Genomic DNA, 22550 nt, shown 5'->3' with positions numbered 1-22550 from the left:
AAACAGGCTTGGCTAGGCTGGTTGTGTGGGCCAGCCCACCTATCGGGAGCTCAGCAGGTCTCCAAATGAAGCCTGGAATGGGGAGGCTGATGTGGAAGCCTTAAACCCACCTCTCTCCTTCACTGCACCTGGAAGCCTGAGGGAACTCCAGCAGTCTGGGCGCAGAAATCCAGAGTCCTCCAGACACGCAGAGAGGCCAGTGAGGGCACCCCAGATCTGCCCAGCTCCTCCTCTGCAGACCTGTGGCCAGGCGCGGCAGCTAAACAGGCTGGGCTAGGCTGGTAGTGTGGGCCAGCCCACCTATTGGGAGCTCAGCAGGTCTCCAAATGAAGCCGGGAATGGGGAGGCTGATGTGGAAGCCTTAAACCCACCTCTCTCCTTCACTGCACCTGGAAGCCTGAGGGAACTCCAGCAGTCTGGGCGCAGAAATCCAGAGTCCTCCAGACATGCAGAGAGGCCAGTGAGGGCACCCCAGATCTGCCCAGCTCCTCCTCTGCAGACCTGTGGCCAGGCGCGGCAGCTAAACAGGCTGGGCTAGGCTGGTAGTGTGGGCCAGCCCACCTATCGGGAGCTCAGCAGGTCTCCAAATGAAGCCTGGAATGGGGAGGCTGATGTGGAAGCCTTAAACCCACCTCTCTCCTTCACTGCACCTGGAAGCCTGAGGGAACTCCAGCAGTCTGGGCGCAGAAATCCAGAGTCCTCCAGACACGCAGAGAGGCCAGTGAGGGCACCCCAGATCTGCCCAGCTCCTCCTCTGCAGACCTGTGGCCAGGCGCGGCAGCTAAACAGGCTGGGCTAGGCTGGTAGTGTGGGCCAGCCCACCTATTGGGAGCTCAGCAGGTCTCCAAATGAAGCCGGAAATGGGGAGGCTGATGTGGAAGCCTTAAACCCACCTCTCTCCTTCACTGCACCTGGAAGCCTGAGGGAACTCCAGCAGTCTGGGCGCAGAAATCCAGAGTCCTCCAGACACGCAGAGAGGCCAGTGAGGGCCACCCTTTTCATTCTTAATTTCATGGATTTGAGTCTTTTTCCCCCTTTTTTTTGATAAGGTTGGCTAAGGGTTTGTCAATTTTATTTAATCATTCGAAGAACCAACTTTTTGATTCATTGAATCTATTTTTTGGTCTCCAGTGTGTTAATTTCTGCTCTGATCTTTATAATTTCTTCCCTTGCACAAGCTTTTGACTTAACCTGTTTTCCTTTTTCTAGAAGTTTGAGGTTCAACATTAAGTTGTTTATATGTGCTTGCTCAGTTTTTCTGACATAGGCACTTCCTGCTATAAATTTCTCTCTTAAAACTGCTTTCATTGCATCCCACAAGTTGCACTAGGCTGTATTGTCATTACAATCATTCAACTATAAACACTGTCTAATTTCTTCTTTAATTTCATCTGTGGCCCATTGGTTGTTCAGTAGGATGCTATTTTAATTTCCATGTACATATGAAGTTCTTCTGATTTCCTTTGTCATGGAGTTCCAATTTCATTGCACTGTGATCTGGTAGTATGCATAGGATACTTTCAATTCCTTTGCATTTGCTTAAGCATGTTCTTTGAGCCAGTATATAGTCTATTTTGGAGAAAATTTTGTTGTGCAACTGAGAAGAATGTATATTCTGAAGTTGTAGGGTGGAACACCCTACAGACATCTACTAAGTCCATTTGTTCAAAAGTTTGATTTACTTCTAATATTTCATTAAGATGTTTTGTCTAAAAAAAAAAAAAAAGATGTTTTGTCTAGTTAATCTCTCTTTTTAGTCACAGTGGGATATTGAGGTCTCCCAATACAATTGTATTATGGCTTACTTGATTTTTTATGTCTGTTAGTAATTGTTTTATATAATTGGGTGCAGTGGTATTTGTTGCATATATATTCATGATTATTATCTCTTCCTTTTGGGTCATTTTCCTTATGAAGATTTAGTGACCTTCTTTATCTCTCTTAATCAGTCTTGGCTTGAAATTCACTTTGTTTGCAAATAGAATAGCTACCCCTGCTTTTTGCTGGGTTCCTGTTGCATGGAGTATGGTTTTTCTGTCCTTTGACTTTCAGTCTATGAATTTCTTTTTTAATTAAATGTGTTTCTTGTATGCAGCATATTGTTGGACCTTGCTTCTTGATCCATTCTGCCAGTCTGTGCCTTTTGATTGGTGAATTAAGACCATTAACATTGATGGTTATAATTGAAATGTATTGATTTATTCTTGTCATGTTATTTTCCTGTTGTTGGCTCTCCACCTTTATTTTTCCTCCCTCTAATTATTTACCTTTCCTGGTAGATTTTTTCTGTTAGGGTTTATAGAGCTGTAGTCCTTATTATTTTTTTCTAGAATATTTTGCAGAATATTTTTGAGTGCTGGTTTGGTGGTCATAAATTTCCTCAGATATTCTTTGACATGAATGTATTTTACTTTTCCATCAGTTTTGAAAGATAGTTTTGTGGAGTACATCAGTCTGGGTTGAAAGTTGTTTTCCTTTAGAACTTGGAGTACTTCACTCCAAGCCCTCCTTGATTTGAGAGTTTATGCTGAGAAGTCAGCTGTAATTCTGATGGGCTTTCCTTAATAGATGATTTGTTTCTTTTCTCTAACAGCTTTTAGGATTCTATTTGTGTCCTGAATTTCTGGAATCTTGGATATGATATACCTGGCTTTAGATTTTTTATTTTTGGTCATTGCTAATTGGAGTTCTACATGCCTCATTTATTTGTAGGTCAAATTCTTTTTCGCTACCAGGGAAGTTTTCTGTCATGTTGTCTGTGAACAGTTTTTAACATCATTTGTGGTATCTCCTGCTTGTTCATTTTTAAAATTTTATTTTAAAGAGGATAAAACAATAAAACAAGCCACTGCAAGAGATAAAGGACTCCAGAACATTACAAAAATCAATAATAATGCCTTTTGATGTCTTCAAAATAGCTGTAGGTAACTTCAGACATAGTAAAAATCAAACACAACAGAATATTCAAACAAGACCATAGGGAATCAACAATGGTTACAACCCTCAGAAGGAGATCCCCCCTAGATGCCACACTGTGTACTGCTATCTTCTGAACCTATGATCAGGCCACTGGCCTAGACCTACAATGTTAGTGAAACACCAAAGCACTACAAACATGCAATTGCATTTCACTGCGATAGCTATCATCACAACCTGTGTTTCTCCAGATAAGCCAATCACTTACATGAGGTGGGTGGGCGTGATTGGTACCTCTTGTTTGCCAGTCCACACATCAGAAGAGGATGGGGTCTGGCTATATAGTCTTGGTAGTGGCCCACATATGGCACTGGTTCCCAGACTGGGCTTGCTTGCTGGTGTGGCCTTGTTATCTCTTCCTCCAGTCCACAAATGGTGCCAACTCATGGGGAGAGGCTTGGGTCTAGCTGTTCCCAGTCCAGTAGCTGCCTGCACATGGTGCTGGTTCACAAACTGTCCTGCTTATTCACTGACTACAATTAATCTCCAGTTATTCTTCATTGTCTCATCTAGCAGCTGTTGCATTAATTTCTCATGGTCCCTTGGTATTTTTGAGAAATCTTTCTTTTCCTGATTGCTAACTGCAAGCCTGTCTCAATATCTGAGATCCTGTCCTCACAGTGGCTTAATCTGCTTTGAATACTTTCAGTGGAGTTTTTATTCTCCTGGATATCTGCTTGAATCTACTTTATGGATTCCATTTCTTTCCTATGTTGAACTTCTATACTTTTCTTGAGCTTGTCTATTTTTGTCTAACATTGTTAAGCGTGGTATGTATTTTGATACACTCTGTAGTTATCTGAGAGAATATTTATGATTTCATTTTTTTCCAGAGCCTCATTCAATTGCTCTGTTGTTGCTCCTTCAGAGAGACCTGATGAAGGGGTTTTGAATTTTCCCACATCATTGCCCCTGCATTTGCCTTTGGTGAACTGGATGTCTGAAGTTTCATTTAGCTTAAATGTCTTCTCATTTTGTTTTCTCTCTTTTTTTAGACTGACTCTTTGGGTGATGCTGGTAAATTGCCTGTGATGGGTTGCTTTATTAGTAGTATTTAGGACACTTAGGTGATGATTACTTCTCTGAGGTATCTTCAGGTGTAGCTAGTTTTGGGGTGTTGAGTCTGTTGGAAGATCTTACCTCTTCAGTTTGCTGAAGATGAGAAGTTATCGCTTGTTTGGCCCAGTCCCTGGTTCTTTGGCACTGTGCCACAGTATTTTCTATGGCTCTTAGTCAGTCTCAGTTGTGGAATACCAGGACCAACAGCTGTTTACAACAATTATGTCAATTTTGTCTACAGTGGTACCAATAGCATCAAACACAACCTAGAAAACAACAAACTGAGCTAACCATTAATTTGCAACTTTTAACCATATGAAGTACATTTTTGGTTATATAGCAAAATGTAAAAACAAATGAGGTAATTATATGTAACATATAAGTCTGTAATGTGTCAATTTTGCCCTCAGGGTTAAAATTAAAATGGATGAAGGAGAAAATAGGGAAGTGGAAGAAGCGAAAAAGATTAGAAAAAAGGTTGGAGGACAAAGGGAGGTCACATCAACTTGGGAAAACTAGTGCAGAAGACTGAAGAAAAAAAGAGATGGAAGAGGTAAAAGGAAAGAACAGAACAGAGAGCTGAGAAACCACTTTCATACTCATAAAAATAATGAAGGGAAGGAGGGGAAGAATGAAAAAGAAAAAAAAAAAAGAAAAATAGTCCATTTCTAGAATTCTCTCTGGTTTCACTAGTAAACAGCCTGGGGAAACAGAATCCCAAATCATGCCAATCTGTCCCAGCAAGCCAGCAGTAGTGACAGGGTAGTGGATAATCTCTGCAGGCCTGCTCTAGGACCATACTAGTTGCTGTAGTCCAAGCAATTTCCACAGTTCTGCACAGCTGGGAGCTGCTGGAGGAAGCTGGCAGCAGTTCTGGGTTCTAAGCTCAGCTGGCTTGTCTACAAAATGGTTCCCAGCCAATCACTCTCTCCCCATAGGAGGACTGAGTCCTCTGTACTCATTGCCAGCTAGTGCAGTCCTTCACTCTTTCCCAGAACTTGCAACTCATCCCTCCCTTCTCCTGTCTCCCCTTTCCTCTGTGCTCTGTGGTTTCCCCTTCCCTGAATGCTGCCCCTCACACACTTGGATCACCTTCAGCCTTCAACAATGCTGGTACCCAGAAACACTGAGAAGCTGTTCATCTCTTATAAATGTCTTCTCTCATAATATTCCTTTGCATTCTTTTTTCTGAGACCCGGTCTCACCATGTAGTTCAGGATGGCCTTGAACTCACTTTTGTAGCCCAGGCTGGCCTCAAACTCATGACAATCCTCTTGCCTCAGCTTTCCAAGTGCTGGGATTTCAGGCTTCTTTTGCTTTTTAAATTAAAATTAAATATTAATTAAATTAAATATTAATCTTCTAAAGGAGAAAAATATATATCAATCCCTCCCATTAGACAAACATAATCACTGTTAATATGGTTAATATTTTGTGATTTTATTTACACTGTTTTCCTTTTCTTCTTTTTCCTTTTTACAGTTTGAAACATTTACTCTCCCCATTCACATGTTAATTCACCTGTTAAAATCCCTAATACCATGTGATCACATTGAAGGTAGGGTTAAACCCAATCTATCTAATCTGATGATGGCCTAAGAAAAAACTGTCCATTCTGTTAATGAGGAAGTCAGTGGTTCCCAATGTCTTACCCCTAGGCCAAGTTTGTTGGAATTAATTGAGAACTTCTTATGAATGCAGATATTCAAGCTCAGTGTGGTGGCACATATCTGTCATCTGATTACTAGACTGAGACTGAGGCAAGAGGACTGAAGTTCGAGGCCAGCTTGATTTACATAGTGAAGCCCCATCTCAAACAACAACAACAAAAAAAAAAACAGATAAAAATTCTTGTTCTCACTTTTGAATTTCTGAATAAGAAAGTCAGGACTGAGTGCAACAATTTGTCTCTCTGTCTCTGTCACTCCTATCTCTTTGTCTTTCTCTGTCTCTCTCTCTCTCTGAAACATGGGATCTATGTGGTTCAGACTGGCCTTGAACTTATGGTGATTTTTCTGCTTCTTCTGCTTCAGTTGCTGGGATTACAGGCATGTGCCACCATGTCTGACCACCAATCTGTCTTTTAACAATACACCTAGGTAATTCTCTCAAAGGTAAGAATCACTGGTGTCTCAGTTACTTTTCTCTTGACACCCAAAAATAAAAAAGGAAATATTTATTCAGCTCACAGTTTGTAGAGGTTTCAGTCCATAACCTATTGGCTACAAGGCAAGACTGGAACACCACACAGATATTGCAGAAGAGAAACCGTCCATGACAGGCAGAAGCAAAACAAGCAAGAGATCCTAATACTTCTTTCTGCCTCTTTTATCTTATCCAGGCTACTCAGGGTGAGTAACAGTCACATCCTTAATCCTAGGGCCCTTGTGCCTAGCATTGCATCATGAATCAATTCTAGCATCAAACACTCCAGATACAGCCACTTCTGAAAAAGTCCCACATTTGCCACGTGAGGCTTTGGAGGACATCCAAACACAACTCATGGCAACTGATCTAAGAAATTTTTCCTGCTAAAAATCTCAGAGTCTGTTTCTTTTGAAGACTCTCTTATTCTCTTGGATGTTGACCTGCAAATCTTACATTCCACTAATCGCTAAAATTGTCCACTAATTTCTAATCTCTAACAGTGTTCTTGGTCTTTGTGCCCAAGGGAAGACTTCTCAACAGATGTGTGTTTTGAGACATAGAGAAACTTTTTTAACAACTCCCATTGTTCCCTGGTCCCAGTAGTAATCAACCTAGGTCTTTTCCTGAGCCCTGTCCAATGGTTTTCCCCAAAGATATGCTTTCTTCCTCCAGGGTACTGCCTGAACCTGGTACCCACATCAGGTAGGGACAGGGGCTGGAAAGCTGTAACTACAGGTGAGGTCTCCAGGAAGATGTAGGATCTGAAGCTTCATTCTGGACTGGAGAAAGGTGAGAGGACAGAGTTTGCTTACCTCACATAAATCAGCTGTAAGAGGGATCCAGCAACATCTGCTAGGGCGGTGGAAATAATAATCTAGTGACACACTTGATGGGTAAGTCTGAGTATGAGGAGGACCTGGGAAGTACTTACTGTAGCGGGACCTGACACTGAAACAAGTACTCCAGATTAGATATAAAAACAGCCATGAAGATAGCTAGTTCTGGGATTCAAAGGGCAGATGCTTAGAGCAAAGAATAAAAGGATGTGAAAAATCACTTCAAAACTGTCCATGAAGTGTCATAATTACCTGCTAATACTTAAAGTTGGTAATTATTTTTTTGGCAAGCATTTTTAAAGCATCTACTAAATCAGAGTTGCTGTCACTTATGCTGGGCCTACCATGTTACTAAATTCATAATGTCATTAAGAGTTAAATGCTAAGTGCTACAATGAAAGTGATTACACCTTAATTACTAGCATCCAGAAAAAAGAATTCTGTATGGGAGAAATGGGGAATGGAACTGGACAGAGGGTAATTTCTAAATGTTTCTAGGATGTCAAAGTAGCAAGAGGCACCAAAGAAACTGCAATTATTATTGAAGATATGGAAGTAATATTTATTAAAAAGGTATGTGGAGATAACATTTTTCAACCTTGTATGAAAAGTTAAGAGGAATTTTGTGCACATGTAGATGTGGTTTTCAATCCCAATTCTGATGTACAGAGTTTGAGCACTATTTGTACCAGGATTTGAACTCACAACCTCATGCTTCCCAGGCAGGTGCTATCCCACTGAGCTATATCCCTTTTACAAGAATTTCAGTTTTAACCTTTGGATACTACATAATCACTAAAGATGATGACAAAAAAAGAGGATTACAGTGGAAGCACATTGAGGGAAGGCTGGAAAGAGAAGGATTTACAATTGGGAACAGATTGGAACTAGTCAGATAAGAGAGGATGTGAAGATGGAGAAAATCCACGTCACCTTGTCCCTCTGTTTCTCTCTCTTTTCATCTGTCTTTCCAGTTAGAACGTTTCCCCAATACCAATGTTTCCATTTCCCCCTCCTTAGCCCATATTATTACCCCATTTCTCTTCCTTGTGATTTTCCTTTACTTCATCAATTTCTATCTTTTCTTCTCCCTTTAGACTCGGTAACAACTAATATTGCTGAGAGAGGCCCCTCCAAACAGTACCCAGCATTGATTTCTTAACTGAGTGAATTTCTCTCCCCACCTTCCTCTTGCCCATATGTACATATTGTGGAGCCCCACACCACAAACAAGCAAGACCTGCATTGGGGAAGTGGGCAGAAACTGTAACCAGAGGTTCCTCTGTAAGATTTTGCACATCCTATAACTACTCGGTCACCCAGGACCTCTTAAGTGCTAACTGTGCTTGGCATAAATAGATTGTGAAATCAAGACCTATGTCTAGAATCCCACAATTGAATTGAGGAGGGAAAATGGACAGTTTGATGGACAGTTTACTTTTATGATGCCAGCATTTCCCCTAGAACATTGTTACTATCTGCATATTGTCTCTAATAGAAAAGAAAATTCTGTGAACTCTTTAGTGTATTTAGTGTTTTACAAAAACGTAAAGGAGTTTTTGGAAGCAGAAAGATGCCTTTGGACTTTGAGTTATCACAGATGAGTGTGATTACTGTTTATTATTCCAGACATTGTTCTAGGAAGTTTATGTGTGTTGCTTCACCTAAGTGCACAGAAAATTCTGTGAAGGAATTCTTCTTATTGTCACCCACAGAAGTAGAAATTGAAATCCCCATAAAATCAGCAGGTTAAACATGAGCAAATCTCGAGGAAACAGAAGCCCTAAAACTGACTTCAGACCTGTGGGACTTTTGTCTTCCTATCACAATATTAGTCTTTGGAAGGAAGATTGAATGAATGTAGTTCTGGAGGGTGCTCAGCTACCTCATGAATGTGTATTCCAGCATCTACTTGTGAACTCTTCAAAGACAAGGCAGTGCCTGGTATCATGGTCCACCTTTAACGATGTTTAGCAAATAGACCTGAAGAGCTTCATCTGGGCCCCTTGGCACTAACAGGCACATAAAGCCTCTTTGCCTGCAATTCGTTTTCTCTATGTCTATGGAGAAGACCCCATGGAACCAGGGAACGTCACGCGGCTGTCAGAATTTGTCTTCCTAGGACTCTCACAGACTCAGGAACTCCAGCTTTTCCTGTTTCTACTGTTCTTGTCCGTCTACGTCACCACTGTGGTGGGAAATCTCCTCATCATAGTCACAGTGACCTCAGACTCCAGGCTCCACACACCCATGTACTTTCTGCTCCGAAACTTAGCTGTCATAGACCTCTGTTTCTCCTCAGTCACTGCCCCCAGAATGCTGGTGGACTTCCTGTCTGAGAAGAAGACCATCTCCTTCAGGGGCTGCATGGCCCAGCTCTTCTTCTTCCACTTCCTGGGAGGGGCCATGGTCTTCTTCCTCTCAGTGATGGCCTATGACCGCCTTGTTGCCATCTCCTGGCCCCTCCATTATGTCACCATCATGAACACTCGGCTCTGTATGGGACTCGTGGTGATGGCCTGGGCAGTGGGCTTTGTCCACTCCATTATTCAGCTGTCTCTAATGCTCCCATTACCCTTCTGTGGGCCCAATATCCTGGACAACTTCTACTGTGATGTCCCTCAAGTGCTGAGGCTTGCCTGCATGGATACTTCCCTCTTAGAGCTCCTCATGATCTTCAACAGTGGGATGCTGGATGTTATTTGGTTCTTTTTCCTTCTCATCTCCTATTTGGTCATCCTGGTGATGCTGAGGTCCCACCCTGGAGAAGCAAGGAAGAAGGCGGCTTCCACCTGTATCACCCATATCATTGTGGTGTCTATGGTCTTTGTCCCAAGCATCTACCTCTATGCTCGACCCTTCACCCCATTCTCCATGGACAAGGCAGTGTCCATCAGTCACACAGTCATGACCCCCATGCTCAACCCCATGATATACACCCTGAGAAACCAGGAGATGCAGGCAGCAGTGAAGAGATTAGCAATGTGTAGACTGGTTTGTAAAAGAGAGTGATTGCCCGTAGATGTGGTTTTGTAAATTTTTTTTGGCTTGTTCTCCATTTTCAAGTTGCATAGCAAGCTACTACATCTGCTCTTCTTATAGATTTTGAGTGTGTTAGGATGGTTAGCTGCACAATGGGTGGTTTTTCCCCCAGTGGGTGGATTTTGAACCTAAGAACCTACCCAGTATTTTTAGGTGAAAGAAGTGGGGTTTTTTTTTTTTTTTGGTCATTAAGGTTTGTGATAAAGCATTCTGACATTCCTGAAAAAAAGAGAATAATTTACTTTTCTCTCAACAATTCTACCTCCTATGTTCCTTACCAATTGACAGACAATTTTCTTTGATAATGCCTGCATTTCCTCTAGAGAATTTCTACTTTCTATATATTTCCTCTCCTCTTGGCATTTCCTTTCAGCCTGAGTCTGGAGTATTAAAGAGAACACAAGATTTGTAGTCTTGGTTCTTAATTGGGAGCTGTGTCCTTTCATTTGTCCATTTGGTGGACTTGGATGAGCCACTTAACATCCCTGGGTTGCATGGCTTTTTCTTCTCTCCTCACACATATTAAAAAATAGTGCCAATCACAATAATACCATAGAGTTTCTGTAAGATCCAAGTTTTTTAAATATGTGGGAAAGTATTTTATAAAACATAGAACCTATGTAAGGATTGTTATTTCCCTTGACATTTACTTTGCTATCAAAATTTTGGAAGAAACGCAGATTTTCATTCCCACGTGATGGCAGGTGGCATGGAGAGGGTGGAGGCTGAACTCCTGAAGGCCATGAAACATGTCCGAGGTTGAAGCTAGCTCACAGACAGTGAGTACAGATTCAGGGCCATGTGTTGGAGTCTATTTCCCACTCTCCCTTCACCCGTCTGTGTTTTCAGACTCAAGACTTCTTGCAAAAAAGAATCAAAAGATCCATTGATTTGATATTTCTCTCTCTCTCTCTCTCTCCCTCTCTTTCACTTCCTATGATGGATTTTTTCCTTAATACAAATGAGCTCATGGTCAACTCCTTTGGTTCCATTCAGAGCTATTTCCAAGATGGACACAAAGACTGTCAGAGGAATGTAGAGCCATTGGAAGATCTAAGATATAAACAGAGGACAAACAGACGCTTGGGTCCTTAATCTGTTACTCTTTAAATACATGATTGGTGTTCTTCTGGGATAGTCAGATAGACTTAAAAGCTGCTTTTGGGAAAAACAAAAAGCGAAAGAACAGTAATGCTCACCTGGGCCTGCAGACGCCTTATCGGGAACTAAAAGCAGAACACACTTCATGTTAATTTTGTATTTGTCTCTTTTACTCATTATCCCTGCTGAGCTCTGTATATAGGCATCTCCATTTAGGGAGCATCTGTCTAAAAGCTGATGCACAGGGCTGGTTATCCAAAAGTTTATAGAACCCATTTCACCTCCTTTGAAGACTGATGACACTGGGATAAGAGATTTCTAGGGACATGGAATGACCAATGAATCTCCAGAAGTCTTCAGTTTTCCTTAAACTTATAGTCATCTTGGATATCAGCAGAGCCTCCACAAAACTGATCTTGCCCTAAATACAAACGATCATCTCATGAAGACTAGATTAAGTGATAAGGACCTTTCCTGAAGGTGGCTTGCAAATCCAGAACTGATATCATGGTCACCCAGACTCTATCCCACTCCAATATCTTAAAAGCTGGTCTTTTCTGTTTGTTTTCTATTAGTGTGTGATTGTAGTAGATACTAATTACACTCATTGTGGGCAGTAGGTGCAAGTATATAATGTATCTTAATTATTTTATTCCCCTTTTCCTCCTTTCTCATTTCTATTTAAGCCTCTCCAGAGTGGTGAACGTGAAGCTCCTTCAGTTTAAGTTCCTCCCATTTCCTCTCACTTTCTAGCTCTGTTGAAAAAAACCAGCCTAGGGGCTGGGGATTTAGCTCAGCGGCATAAGCACCTGCCTTGCAAGCAGGCAGTCGTGAGTTCGATCCCTGGTACCGATAAAAACGAAAAAGACAAAAAACAAAACAAAACCAGCCTATGCCTTTGTGCGGCCCATCCTGAAATACTCTCACACAAGGCCAAGGTAGGAACCAGGGATGTAGCTCAGCAGTCTAAGTGCCTGGCTAGCACAAGGTCATGAGTTCGATCTCCGGTACAAAAAAAAACAACCAAGGCCACGGTAGAAGGGAGGTGGGGGAGGTGGGGTGCTTGCCCTCAGCTGACCACCACTCCACCCTGGACCTTCCCACCTGTCAAATGCTCATCTGAAAGCCCTCCTGGCTCCTGAACCTTTCTCTCTTTGGTGACTTGGTTAGGACATCAGAGAGTCAAGTACTTCCTCAAGTTCACACAAGCAGGAGTAGTGCTAGACTCCCAGGGTGGCTCTCTAAAGCCCAGGCTGAGTTTACTCCACCTTTACTACAGGCAGAGGACTCAGAGCGGTCCCTCTCAGGAGATTCCAGGCTCTGGAGCACAAACATACACATGGATACAGACACATGTGCACCCACGTGGCTTTGGCACAGGGAGAGCCCACCCCTTCTTCTTGAACATCTTTTGTTCTCATCTTGAGGACATGGCCCTGGGCCCCTTCCTAGGAACCCTCGGGAAAGATGTGGTCCTACCAGGCCCTGAGCCCTGCTCTGCTGCAGCTGTCTTGATAGAGGCAGTTGGAGCAGAGCAGATAAAGAGATCCAATCGGGCCTGTGGCCGGTTGAAAGTGGTTGCAGAAACTTGAGGTTTCAGGCTAGCAAGGGGCTACAGGGGAAGGTTTTGGGGTATAGTTGCTGGAAGGTATCTGAGAAAGAAGTCTCCACTGCAACCACTGATCCAGGGCTGGCCGGGCCCAGGGAGAAAAATGCCGCAGTCAAAGACACCATCCTGACAGGCATAAACCCACTCATGTTCAGCCCCTGCCAGGCACTGTGTTAGGCAATGAAGGCCGAGTGATCAACAAAATAGGAGCACATAACTCTTTTGTGTGGTGTGCAGACTGGCAGAGAGCTGGAGCGTGGTCAAATCCAACCAGAGACACACACGGTTAGTTGTGATGACAATAAGGTCTAGGAAAGGACCAGCAATACCGTGGGCAGGAAGACCCAGCCACAGGAATCCTGGCTGGCAAGGGGCAGCATCTCCCCCTCCAGGTGGAAAAGTAGGTGTGAGTTCCTGGTATTAAACAGGATACCACACTTTTCTGAGCGCTGGGTTTGAGCTCAACCCTGGGCCAGGTGCTGGTCACACAAGATCAGGCGTGGAGTCCTAGGGACAGACATAGTAACAGCGCTTCTTCAGTGCAATACCGCATGTGCCGTGGGAAGCGTCAGCATAGGGTGCCCTGCAGGCAAAGGCGGGGGCATCTAACTGAGATGGTATTTAGGGGTGAACGGAAAGGCTCCTAGAGGAGGTGACAGCTCAACTCCAGTGAGAAGATAAGTCAGTCAGGTGAGGGACACGTACAAGGGCATGGAGATGGCACATCAGAAAACTCCAGGGAGGGCTGGAGACGCGATCCAGTGCTAGGATACTTGCCTAGCACACACATAGTCTGTGTACAATTCCCGGCACCCAGAACCAAAAACACACAGACAAACCCAGCGAAATCAAATCAGAGTGTGATGGGTGGGGAGGAAGAGTGAGAGAGGAGACTGAAGAGGCCCTGCAGGGTCTGGGAAGCTGGGGAAGAATCTAGGACTCCCTGGCTGCTGCTGCTTAAGGGACACTGTGCACAGACTCTGACTCTGTTACTTTTCTCATTGCTGACAAAATACTTGACACTCAAAGTTAGCGGAGGAAAGGTGTATTTAGCTCACAGTTTGCAGTCCAAATTCAGCTGGGTTAGAAGGCCATCACAGCAGAGAAACCAGCAAGCTGGCAGGTGAGAGCACAGTAGCCCTCTTTCTGTCCCTCTTATTTTATGCAGGCTGCTCTTTTTAGGGCAGATATAGCGCTCACACCCTTAATCCTAGCCAGAACTATGTCAAACTAATCTGTGGACTGATGTAGTCGTCACAACCCTTAATCCCAGCACACTCTAGATCCAGCCCCCCCTGAAAAGTACCCTCTGTGACTATTTCTGAGGCTTTGGGGGAATATCTAGACCCAAACCATAACAGACTTCATAGAGGAAACCTGCCCACTAGGACCTTGCATGGCCATCTGCTCCCAAGAGAGCATGGAAGCAGCCCCTTCCCAGCTCTAGGGGCGCCAAGCCCAGCGGTCACCTCCTCCCTCTCCCCAGGGACCCACAGTGTAGATGGTAGAAGGACTCAAAAGCCTCATGACTTACTATTTAACAATTAAGAAGTGGTGAAACACCAACACCAAGGACAGAGTAAGGGAAACTCTCTTCTCACGCAGAAAATAAGGGGAGAACAGTCTTACGAGGGATTCAGACTGCTTAGGAGACCACACAGCAGCAATTCTAAGCAGTATCAGAAGCCGTCTTATGTTGGTTTATATGCTAAACGGTCACTGTAGTTACCCTTGAGCTGTAGGAAAACATGTAAAACTTTAAGTTAGTGCATTTTAATTTCTTGTTCTTTACTAAACACGGTACCCTATGTGGAAGTTAATTAAGAAAATTCCCAGTAATTCAGTGGATCCTTTAGCCGTGGGCCTTCACTTTATGTAAGTGCTGATGGCTCAAAATGAGCTGAGCAGGCTTTCGTGTAATACCTTGTCTTTAAACAATGTCCTTGCCTGCAAGCAGTTGACTTGAGATAAATGATGGTAGCATGGTGACTGTATTTTCCAGGCAGGCGCCGTGCTGCTGAACCATATCCCCAGCCCGACATGCATGGTGATTGTAAAGACAGAGACAGAACCTTATTTGTTCAGTTCTGCCTGTGCATATGACTACTGGAGTTTTGTGTTTAAAATTAAAAGAAACAAGTGCAAACTGTGCCAACTGTGAAGTACTTTTAAATGTCAATTTTATTTCACATATGAAATACCTTACTGAATTTCATTCATATCTTGAAGGTTGAACTTACTCTTCTTTTTAAAGTTTTAGTTGTTCATTTTAAAACAAAAGAGCAAATCAGGAAAACAGAGACTGCTATTATGTTAACTATTAAACCACCAATATATGGGTTATTTAAAACATGTTCATGCTTTTTTTTTTTTTGAGACAGAGTTATGCTGTCTCATTCAGGCCAGTTTTGAATTCACTATGCAGCCAAAGCTGGCCTTAAACTCAGAGCAATCTTAAAGCCTCAGCCTCCCAAGTGCTGGGATTATAGGTGTGTACCACCACGCCCAGCCTCATTCATGCAATTTAAAAAGTATTAATCAATTATTTTCCTATTGTATAGTAATATTTTATGTTTATTTCTTTATTGGTATGATTACATATACAAAGTTCAATAAAAAAGAACTTTCATACATTTCTGGTCATTAGTATCACTTGTTTCAATGAGTATCATTAAAAGTGCTTTGGTATGTAGAGGAGAGGAACACCAAAAAGTGGTTTGAGCCAGGCCAGGAAGTCCACACCTGCAGTAACCCCAGCTACTCATGAGACTAAGGCAGGGGGATTCAAGCTTGCAGTCAGCCTATATTACATAGCAAGACAATGTGTTAAAGAGTGGGCCTGGAAAATGCAGCTCTGCGACAGAGCACTTGCCAAGTTGGTGTGAGGTCCCGGGTTTCACCCCAGTACTGGAAGAAAAAGTCAGATACTCTTGATTGCCATAAGCAAAATTTAGCCCTAGGGAAAACCTCTCCAGTGAGGTCCCAGGGGACTTGAGAAAAAAGTCCATAGGAAAAGGAAACTGGAAACGCCTCCCTCGCTCTCACCTTCTTCTGGTTCCCGTGTGCTTTTGCCCTCACCAGAGACATCAAAGGCACACGGTCTGAGAGGACGCCACCCATTGGGCCTTGCTCCCTAGTGAGGGCCATGGCACATCCCCAGGTTGGACAGGGCCCACTTGTCTTTTCCCTTGATTTTCAGTGTCCTGGCCCCACAGAACTAGAGGCCCCACAGTCGTCTTTGGAAGCCACCTGAACCCCTGCCCAGCAGTGCAGATGCGTGGGCCCTGCCCTAGCAGCGCCCCAGGGCCTGACCGCCAGTCTGGCTGTGAGAGCTGTTCTTTGACCCCTTCCCATTATTTCCCTCTCACCACCATCCCAAGCAATCAGGAGGCCCAGATCCTTAAGATGTGGACCAACATGGCAGGGAGGGATGGGTCTAGAGCCCAGGGCTCTGTCTCAGGCTGTGGTCCCTGTAACCCATGGCAGCCCCCAGCTGTGGACTTGAAGAAGCAGGACAGCAGTGCTCACTGAGAGCAAGGACCCTGGAAAGAGGGTGACCTGCAGGCCACGTGTACTTCAGGTGGCTCCGAGCTGGAGCATCCAGCCTCTGGAGGCCAGGGTAGACCAAACACTATTAAGGAGCATGTGGTCTTAAAAAGTCTCACTTAAAAAATCTCTCTCTGTCATGAGGGCCGCCACCCTACCGTACTGGGACTGAGCCCCAGGGGAGGTGGGATTCACGTCACACAGTGGGTCAGCGAGGAACTCGGTGCACTTTCACCACCTACAGAGTGACTTTCCTTCCAGCCCCCTTGTCGCAGAGCAGGGGCCTCTGCTGAAGACAAGAGATAAGATCAGGTGGCTCAGCCATCAACGGGAGCTTGTGAAAGGGTTGCCAAAGCAAAGTGTTAACTGTAGAGCGCAACTGTCAGGACTGAAGGCGTTGCTGAGGGAGGAGGGGCAGAGGAGAACGCTGGGCAGGCCGAGGGGGATGGGGGCAGACAGGATGACGGGAACACCCTGCGGGGCTCTGAAGCAGCCCTGTCTGCACTGAGGGAGGAAAGGACACGTGATCAGAAGAGGAGTAGAATAGGTAGGGTGTGGGCACAGCGGGGGCAGCTGCAGGGTGGAGTGTGTGCCTTCCAGACAGGCCGGGATGGAGCCTCTGAGCAGTCCTGGGGAGGACGGGCAGGAGGAGACAGGTGTAAGAAAAGAGGGCCTGGGCAAGATGGATTCTACACGGAAGATGTGGAAGCGGGGCTCCCCAGAATAGCTGGATCAAAACCCAGCTCAGTCTGAGCCCGCCACAGCAAGTGACCTCCAGCCACGCACAGAGGACCTCTGACTTCACCACCTCAGAATTGAGCTGTCACTGCTGTGTGCTGAGGACACATTGAGGCACATAAAGCCCTGCGGGACCTCCACTGTCAGGATTTGCTGAGTGTTTCACCAGTGAGATATTTCACTGCCAGGATCTGCCTCAGCCATCCCTTCATCTGTCCTTGGCACCTCAGAAAGAGCTAAGGAGGTCAGGGGAACAGGCAAACCATTGACCATAGATTATTCATTCACTTGACAAACATTTACTAAGCACCCACTGAATCAAGCTCTTAGGCTGGGCACTGGAAAATACAATACTAAGGCAGACGCAGTTTCTGAAAGAAGAGCCTTTCCAATTGATTGTCTGACCCAACTCTAGCTTTGGGGATGTGGACATGGAGGCCCAGCCCTGTAGCTAGTGAGGGAGGAGGCCAAACCCAATCCTGTTCCAGACACACTGCTCCCCAGCCATCCCCAAGTACTCATCAGGTGGCACCTGTGCCCTGGGTGCTGCTTTGAGCCCTGGGAGAAACATATCCATGGCGAACAGGTTGGGGAGAGGATGAATGTCAGGGGCTTCCAGGGACCAGGCTTGCAGGGGCAAGGTGCTTCCATCTCTCAACTCCCCTAAAGACCACAGGGCTGCTGCAGAGCTCCGCCTCAGGGGCTGGGCTTCTGGGCCCAGGGCAGCCCTCCCCTCCAGGAGGGGATATAAAAGTCTCTTCCCAGCTACTTCCAGAGAGAAGCAGGAAGAGGTGAGTGGTCAGCTGGGGACCCTCTAGGGGGAAGGTTTTAGGGGACCCACCTGTGGAATTGGAAGTCTCTCGCAGAGATGCAGCTGCTGATGGTCCTGGCAGGAGCCCTGGCCACATTCATCCTCACCCAGCTCTGTGAGGGCACTATCCCAGGTAACAGACCCTTGGATAGCCAAGGAGGCGGGTCAACCCGAGGGAATGGAAGTGTAGGGAAATACTTGGACCTGGAGGTCTGTGGCTACTTTGGATTCTGAGACCCTACCCCTTTAAACAGCCTCCCCTGGGGCAGTGGAGACCTCGGTTCTTCAGGACTGCCTAGCAGAGGCCAAGCTGCTGGTGGATACTGCTTACAACCAGACCCAGAAGAGGTAGGTCAGGCCTGGGAGCCAGTGAGGGGATGGGCCCCAACCAATGTCACTTCACCCAACACCAACTCCTGGGCATCATGGGGGAGAAGGGAGTCTCTGCAACCACAGTCTGTCCACTGTGTCCTGACTGTCCACTCCCTGCACTGGGGCTCTGCAGTGTGAGTCCACTCTTCCATCAGTCCTCCCTCCTCCTCCTCTGGTAGCATCAAGCAGCGCCTTCGCAGTGGCTCCGCTAGCCCCATGGACCTTCTGTCCTTCTTCAAGCAACCAGTTGCAGCCACCAGGACTGTGGTTCAGGCTGCTGATTACATGCATGTGGCCATAGGGCTACTGGAAGAGAAGTTGCAGCCCCAGGGATCCAGAGCCTTCAATGTCACTGGTACTACACTCTCTACTTGGCCTGGGAGAGGAAGGAAGCCAGGAGTGGGAGGTGGTGTGCACAGCCATGGGATGTTGGGAAAAGAGAGGGTAACAAGACAGTAAGGGTTGGAAAGGGCCAGTCCAGAAAGGAGCTAAGGTCCTGCACTCAGACCTGTCCATCTGCCCCTGCAGATGTGCTAACGGAACCCCAGCTGCGCCTACTGTCCCAGGCCAGCGGCTGTGCTTTCCAGGGCCAGGCTGAGAAGTGCAGCAACAAGTATCGCACCATCACAGGGAGATGCAACAACAAGTGGGTGCTGGGCTTGCCCCGCCCAGGGACCCTGCTTCCCTCCCTAGTCCTTCTTCCAGGCCCTATTCCCTGCTAACTCCCACTCATGTCTGCTTCAGGAAGAGACCATGGCTGGGGGCCTCCAACCAGGCCCTGGCTCGCTGGCTGCCTGCAGAGTATGAGGATGGGCGGTCGCTCCCCTATGGTTGGACCCCTGGCAAGAAGCGCAACGGCTTCCTCCTTCCTCTTGTGAGTTGGGGAAAGGGAGCTGCCGGATGCTTGATTTTCTTCAAATACAGAGAGTAAAACACAGCCTGGAGGCAGCCAGGCAGATTCACCCCAAGCTCTCCCACCAACTGAGTCAGTTTCCTTACCTACACATGGCTCCTAGAGCTGGCATGAATAGCAAACTAAGTACTCGGTCTAAATAGCCACATAGGACATGATCTGTTAACGCTAGCTATTACAGCACTCGGGTTTTTTTTTTTTGGTTGGTTGGCTGGTTTTCTGAGAGAATTACCATCAAAGTATCTTGCTAAATATAGAGAACTATACATCTTTTTTAAAGAACTATACATCTTAATGTGGCTATACCTATTGATCTATATGATTTCACGTTGAACAATTTTCTATTTATGTGCCAATATAACAATTGATCATCTACCCACCCAGCAATATCGACTTGTTACTTTTCTTCTGTTGCTTCTTCCATCTATCCAGCTTGCTATTTGTTATTCATCACCTTGCAACCAGTCCATGATTTCTGGATCATTTCTATGATCTGTTAAGTCTACACATTAATCTATCAATTTGATCTATTTTCTTCTCTGGAAGAGCTGGTGGGGCCCGAGTCAATCATTCCCAGTTCCTCTCCTCTTTACTGCTGGGATCCTCAGGAGCCAGGCCAAGACCATCCTTCTAGGAATGACAGCCACAGTAGGAGCATCTCCATGGAGCATCTCCATGGGAATAGAGGGGAACGCAAAAGAGAGGAGACTCCGGCTACTCCAGCAGGGGGAGCTGTTTCTCCTCCCTCCCAAGTCTTGGGTTGGCTCTAGCACCAACCCAAGGCCCAGGCCCATTGCTGACCTTATTTCTCCAACAGGTCCGGGCTGTTTCCAACCAGATTGTGCGTTTCCCCAGAGAGAAACTGACCTCTGACCATGGCCGGTCCCTCATGTTCATGCAGTGGGGTCAGTTCATTGACCATGACCTGGACTTTGCCCCAGAATCTCCAGCCAGAGTGGCCTTCACTGCAAGTGTGGACTGTGAGAAGACCTGTGCCCAGCTGCCCCCCTGCTTCCCTATCAAGGTACCCTCAACCAGCCAGCCAGACTACTGGGGTGGCTTCTAGCCTAGGCAGAGTGTAACAGGTCAGGGCAGGGGAGACTGAGGCCTATCTTGAGGACCCATCTGTAGAATGGGGGTGTAATCCAGAGGCCCAGAATGCAGCTGTGCACAGACCCTCCTGCTGTGCATATTGAAAAAAGGAACAGATCTGCGAGAGGCTCAGGTGAACTTCATGGAGGGGACGCCATGGAGACAGGCCGTGAACTATGGTTCTGATTCCCAGAGCGGAAGCTCCTGGGCCCCTACTTTTGGAAGCCTTTAGGATCCCTTACTCTATCTCTCCTTCTGGAGGAGGCCCAAGGTCCTTGAAGCTCTTACCAACCTCTGGGGTCAGGCCGTGAGCAGAGTCCTGACCTGCTAGAAACGAGGATGGTGTGGGACTGGGCAAGACATGACAGAATCCAGGGAGTAGAGGCTCTGCTGGAGGTACAGGGGGAACACACACCACCATACATCCACTTACCCACAACAGCCAGGCCACACTCAGGAGCGATGGTGTGTAAGGGTCCCTGGCCGGCCCCTTCTTGTTGCCACCTCACCCCTTCCTCAAGCAGTGGCACAGGCGCCCTCCTCTGCAGAGCTTCCAGGCCTTTCTAGTGTACCATGAGCATTTGGCTTTTATATCAAGCACAGCAAATGCTATGTCACCTGGAGTGACTTAGCTCTGTGTCATTGTCTGTCTGTCCCGAATTGGCAGCATCCCTCCACCTGCACTGGGTTCATGACCTTCACAGTCTCCAAAGCATCTGCAAAGAAAGGAGCTTAGGGAATGTTTGTCCAACTGTGTCCCCTTTCAGAAATTGTTTCCCCACCTGTAAGATGAGGCTCTAGATGGTCTCAAATGCCTCATCAGCTTCTAATCTTTTGTGACTCTATGATACAAAATGCTAAGGGTTGAGCAGCACAAGTCCAGGTGAGTCAAGGTGGGCTTCCTCGACGGGAAGCTTTGGAGGGAGTGGGGATGGCCAAAGGGAGTGAGCCTGCTGTTGAGGGGCTCCAGAGCCAATGACTCCTCTTCTGCTTCAGATCCCACCTAACGACCCCCGCATCAAGAACCAGCGTGACTGCATCCCCTTCTTCCGCTCGGCACCATCATGCCCCCAACACAAGACCAAGGTCCGCAACCAGATCAACGCGCTCACCTCCTTCGTGGATGCCAGCATGGTGTACGGCAGCGAGGTCTCTCTTGCCCTCCAGCTCCGCAACCGGACCAACTACCTGGGGCTGCTGGCCATCAACCAGCACTTCCAAGACAATGGCCGGGCCCTGCTGCCCTTTGCCAATATTCATGATGACCCTTGTCTCCTCACTAGCCGCTCTGCACGCATCCCCTGCTTCCTAGCAGGTCAGAACTGAGGGATGCTAGGATGGGGAAGCCCTAGGGGGATGTGATGAGGGGACGTGGTTTGGGACACCATAGGCATCAATCTGGGCATAGTCATCAGAGAACTCGTAAGTTGCAAGGAATCCCTTTGGTAATCCCCTGTGCGTGGCCAGAGATCCCTGCTTGACTATCTGCAGTGTCGAGAGTCTGCTCCCCAGCCCCAGGCTGAAAGGTTGGCTGTAAGAATCAGACACTTATTTGGATTCAGTATCTTAAGACACACTGCTAGAACCTGAGAGGCTGTCTCTCCTTACCCAGAAATGGCCGCTTTAATTATCTGAAAGCAGCTTTGCTTATCCCTAGGTTTTTGCTTCTCTAGGCTCACTTTTCTAACCACCTCCAACTCCAGCTAGGCAGTGTTACCTTGTACCTTCCCTTGGATACATAACATAAACTCTCCTTGGTCTTTTGCCTCTGTGCATGTGGATATGATGATAATGGTAATCACTTCCAATTATTTAAGATATCTGAGTGGGCCATTCCTAAACCTCAGTGCAGCCCTGAAAGACAGGAATTGCTATCACCCTTACTTTACAAACAAACTGAGACTCAGAGGATAAGTGGCGTGTGTGAAGAGCACAGAGTTTCAGATGGAAGGTCCCACACAGGGACAAAGCTAGTGTAGCTCTGGGGCCTCTGCTCTGTCAGCTCCGGCTCTTGCTTTCCTTGAGGCAAGCAGTTCCGGCCTTGCTCTGTCAGGATGAGACACCAGGAAGCCCCAGGAAGAGCAGCCAGTACGCTCAGTATCCAGAAGCGTGGTCTAAACACGACCCTGTGAGAAGGGCGCGCTGAGAAGCCGGAAGTTGAAACTTGCTTTCCTTGCCTGTCTGTTGGAGAGGGTCTGGGTACAGAAGCAGGGTTCTGTTCATCCTTCCCTCTTGATCTCCTTTCCCCTGGCTCCTAGGGGGAGGGTAATATGAACCACATCCAAAGATGGGAAGGTTCAGCCCTCG

The 22550-nt window shown here is 46.3% G+C and overlaps 2 protein-coding genes across 2 annotated transcripts in view; both read left to right on the top strand.

Annotated features, from left to right (window-relative positions):
• The first annotated feature begins 9095 nt into the window (after positions 1 to 9095).
• On the top strand, positions 9096 to 10031 carry LOC100720418 (olfactory receptor 4D2). The gene has a single exon (XM_003466814.1). It carries the CDS (start codon positions 9096 to 9098, stop codon positions 10029 to 10031), a length of 936 nt encoding a protein of 311 aa, XP_003466862.1.
• A 7547-nt stretch (positions 10032 to 17578) lies between these two features.
• The window catches only part of Epx (eosinophil peroxidase), a 9946-nt gene continuing 4974 nt past the window's right edge, over positions 17579 to 22550 (top strand). Inside the window, exons 1-7 of the mRNA XM_003466813.4 lie at positions 17579 to 17999; positions 18121 to 18214; positions 18418 to 18593; positions 18767 to 18884; positions 18983 to 19112; positions 19969 to 20175; positions 21240 to 21558. Of these exons, the coding sequence (XP_003466861.1) occupies positions 17924 to 17999; positions 18121 to 18214; positions 18418 to 18593; positions 18767 to 18884; positions 18983 to 19112; positions 19969 to 20175; positions 21240 to 21558 (1120 nt within the window). The 5' untranslated portion in view covers positions 17579 to 17923. The remainder of the gene's footprint in view (positions 18000 to 18120; positions 18215 to 18417; positions 18594 to 18766; positions 18885 to 18982; positions 19113 to 19968; positions 20176 to 21239; positions 21559 to 22550) is intronic.

This window comes from Cavia porcellus, unplaced genomic scaffold (genome assembly GCF_034190915.1).
Source record: "Cavia porcellus strain 051 isolate PalLab524CR breed Dunkin Hartley unplaced genomic scaffold, mCavPor4.1 scaffold_6, whole genome shotgun sequence".
Classification (NCBI taxonomy): domain Eukaryota; kingdom Metazoa; phylum Chordata; class Mammalia; order Rodentia; family Caviidae; genus Cavia; species Cavia porcellus.
This window is presented reverse-complemented; position numbering and strand designations above follow the sequence as displayed.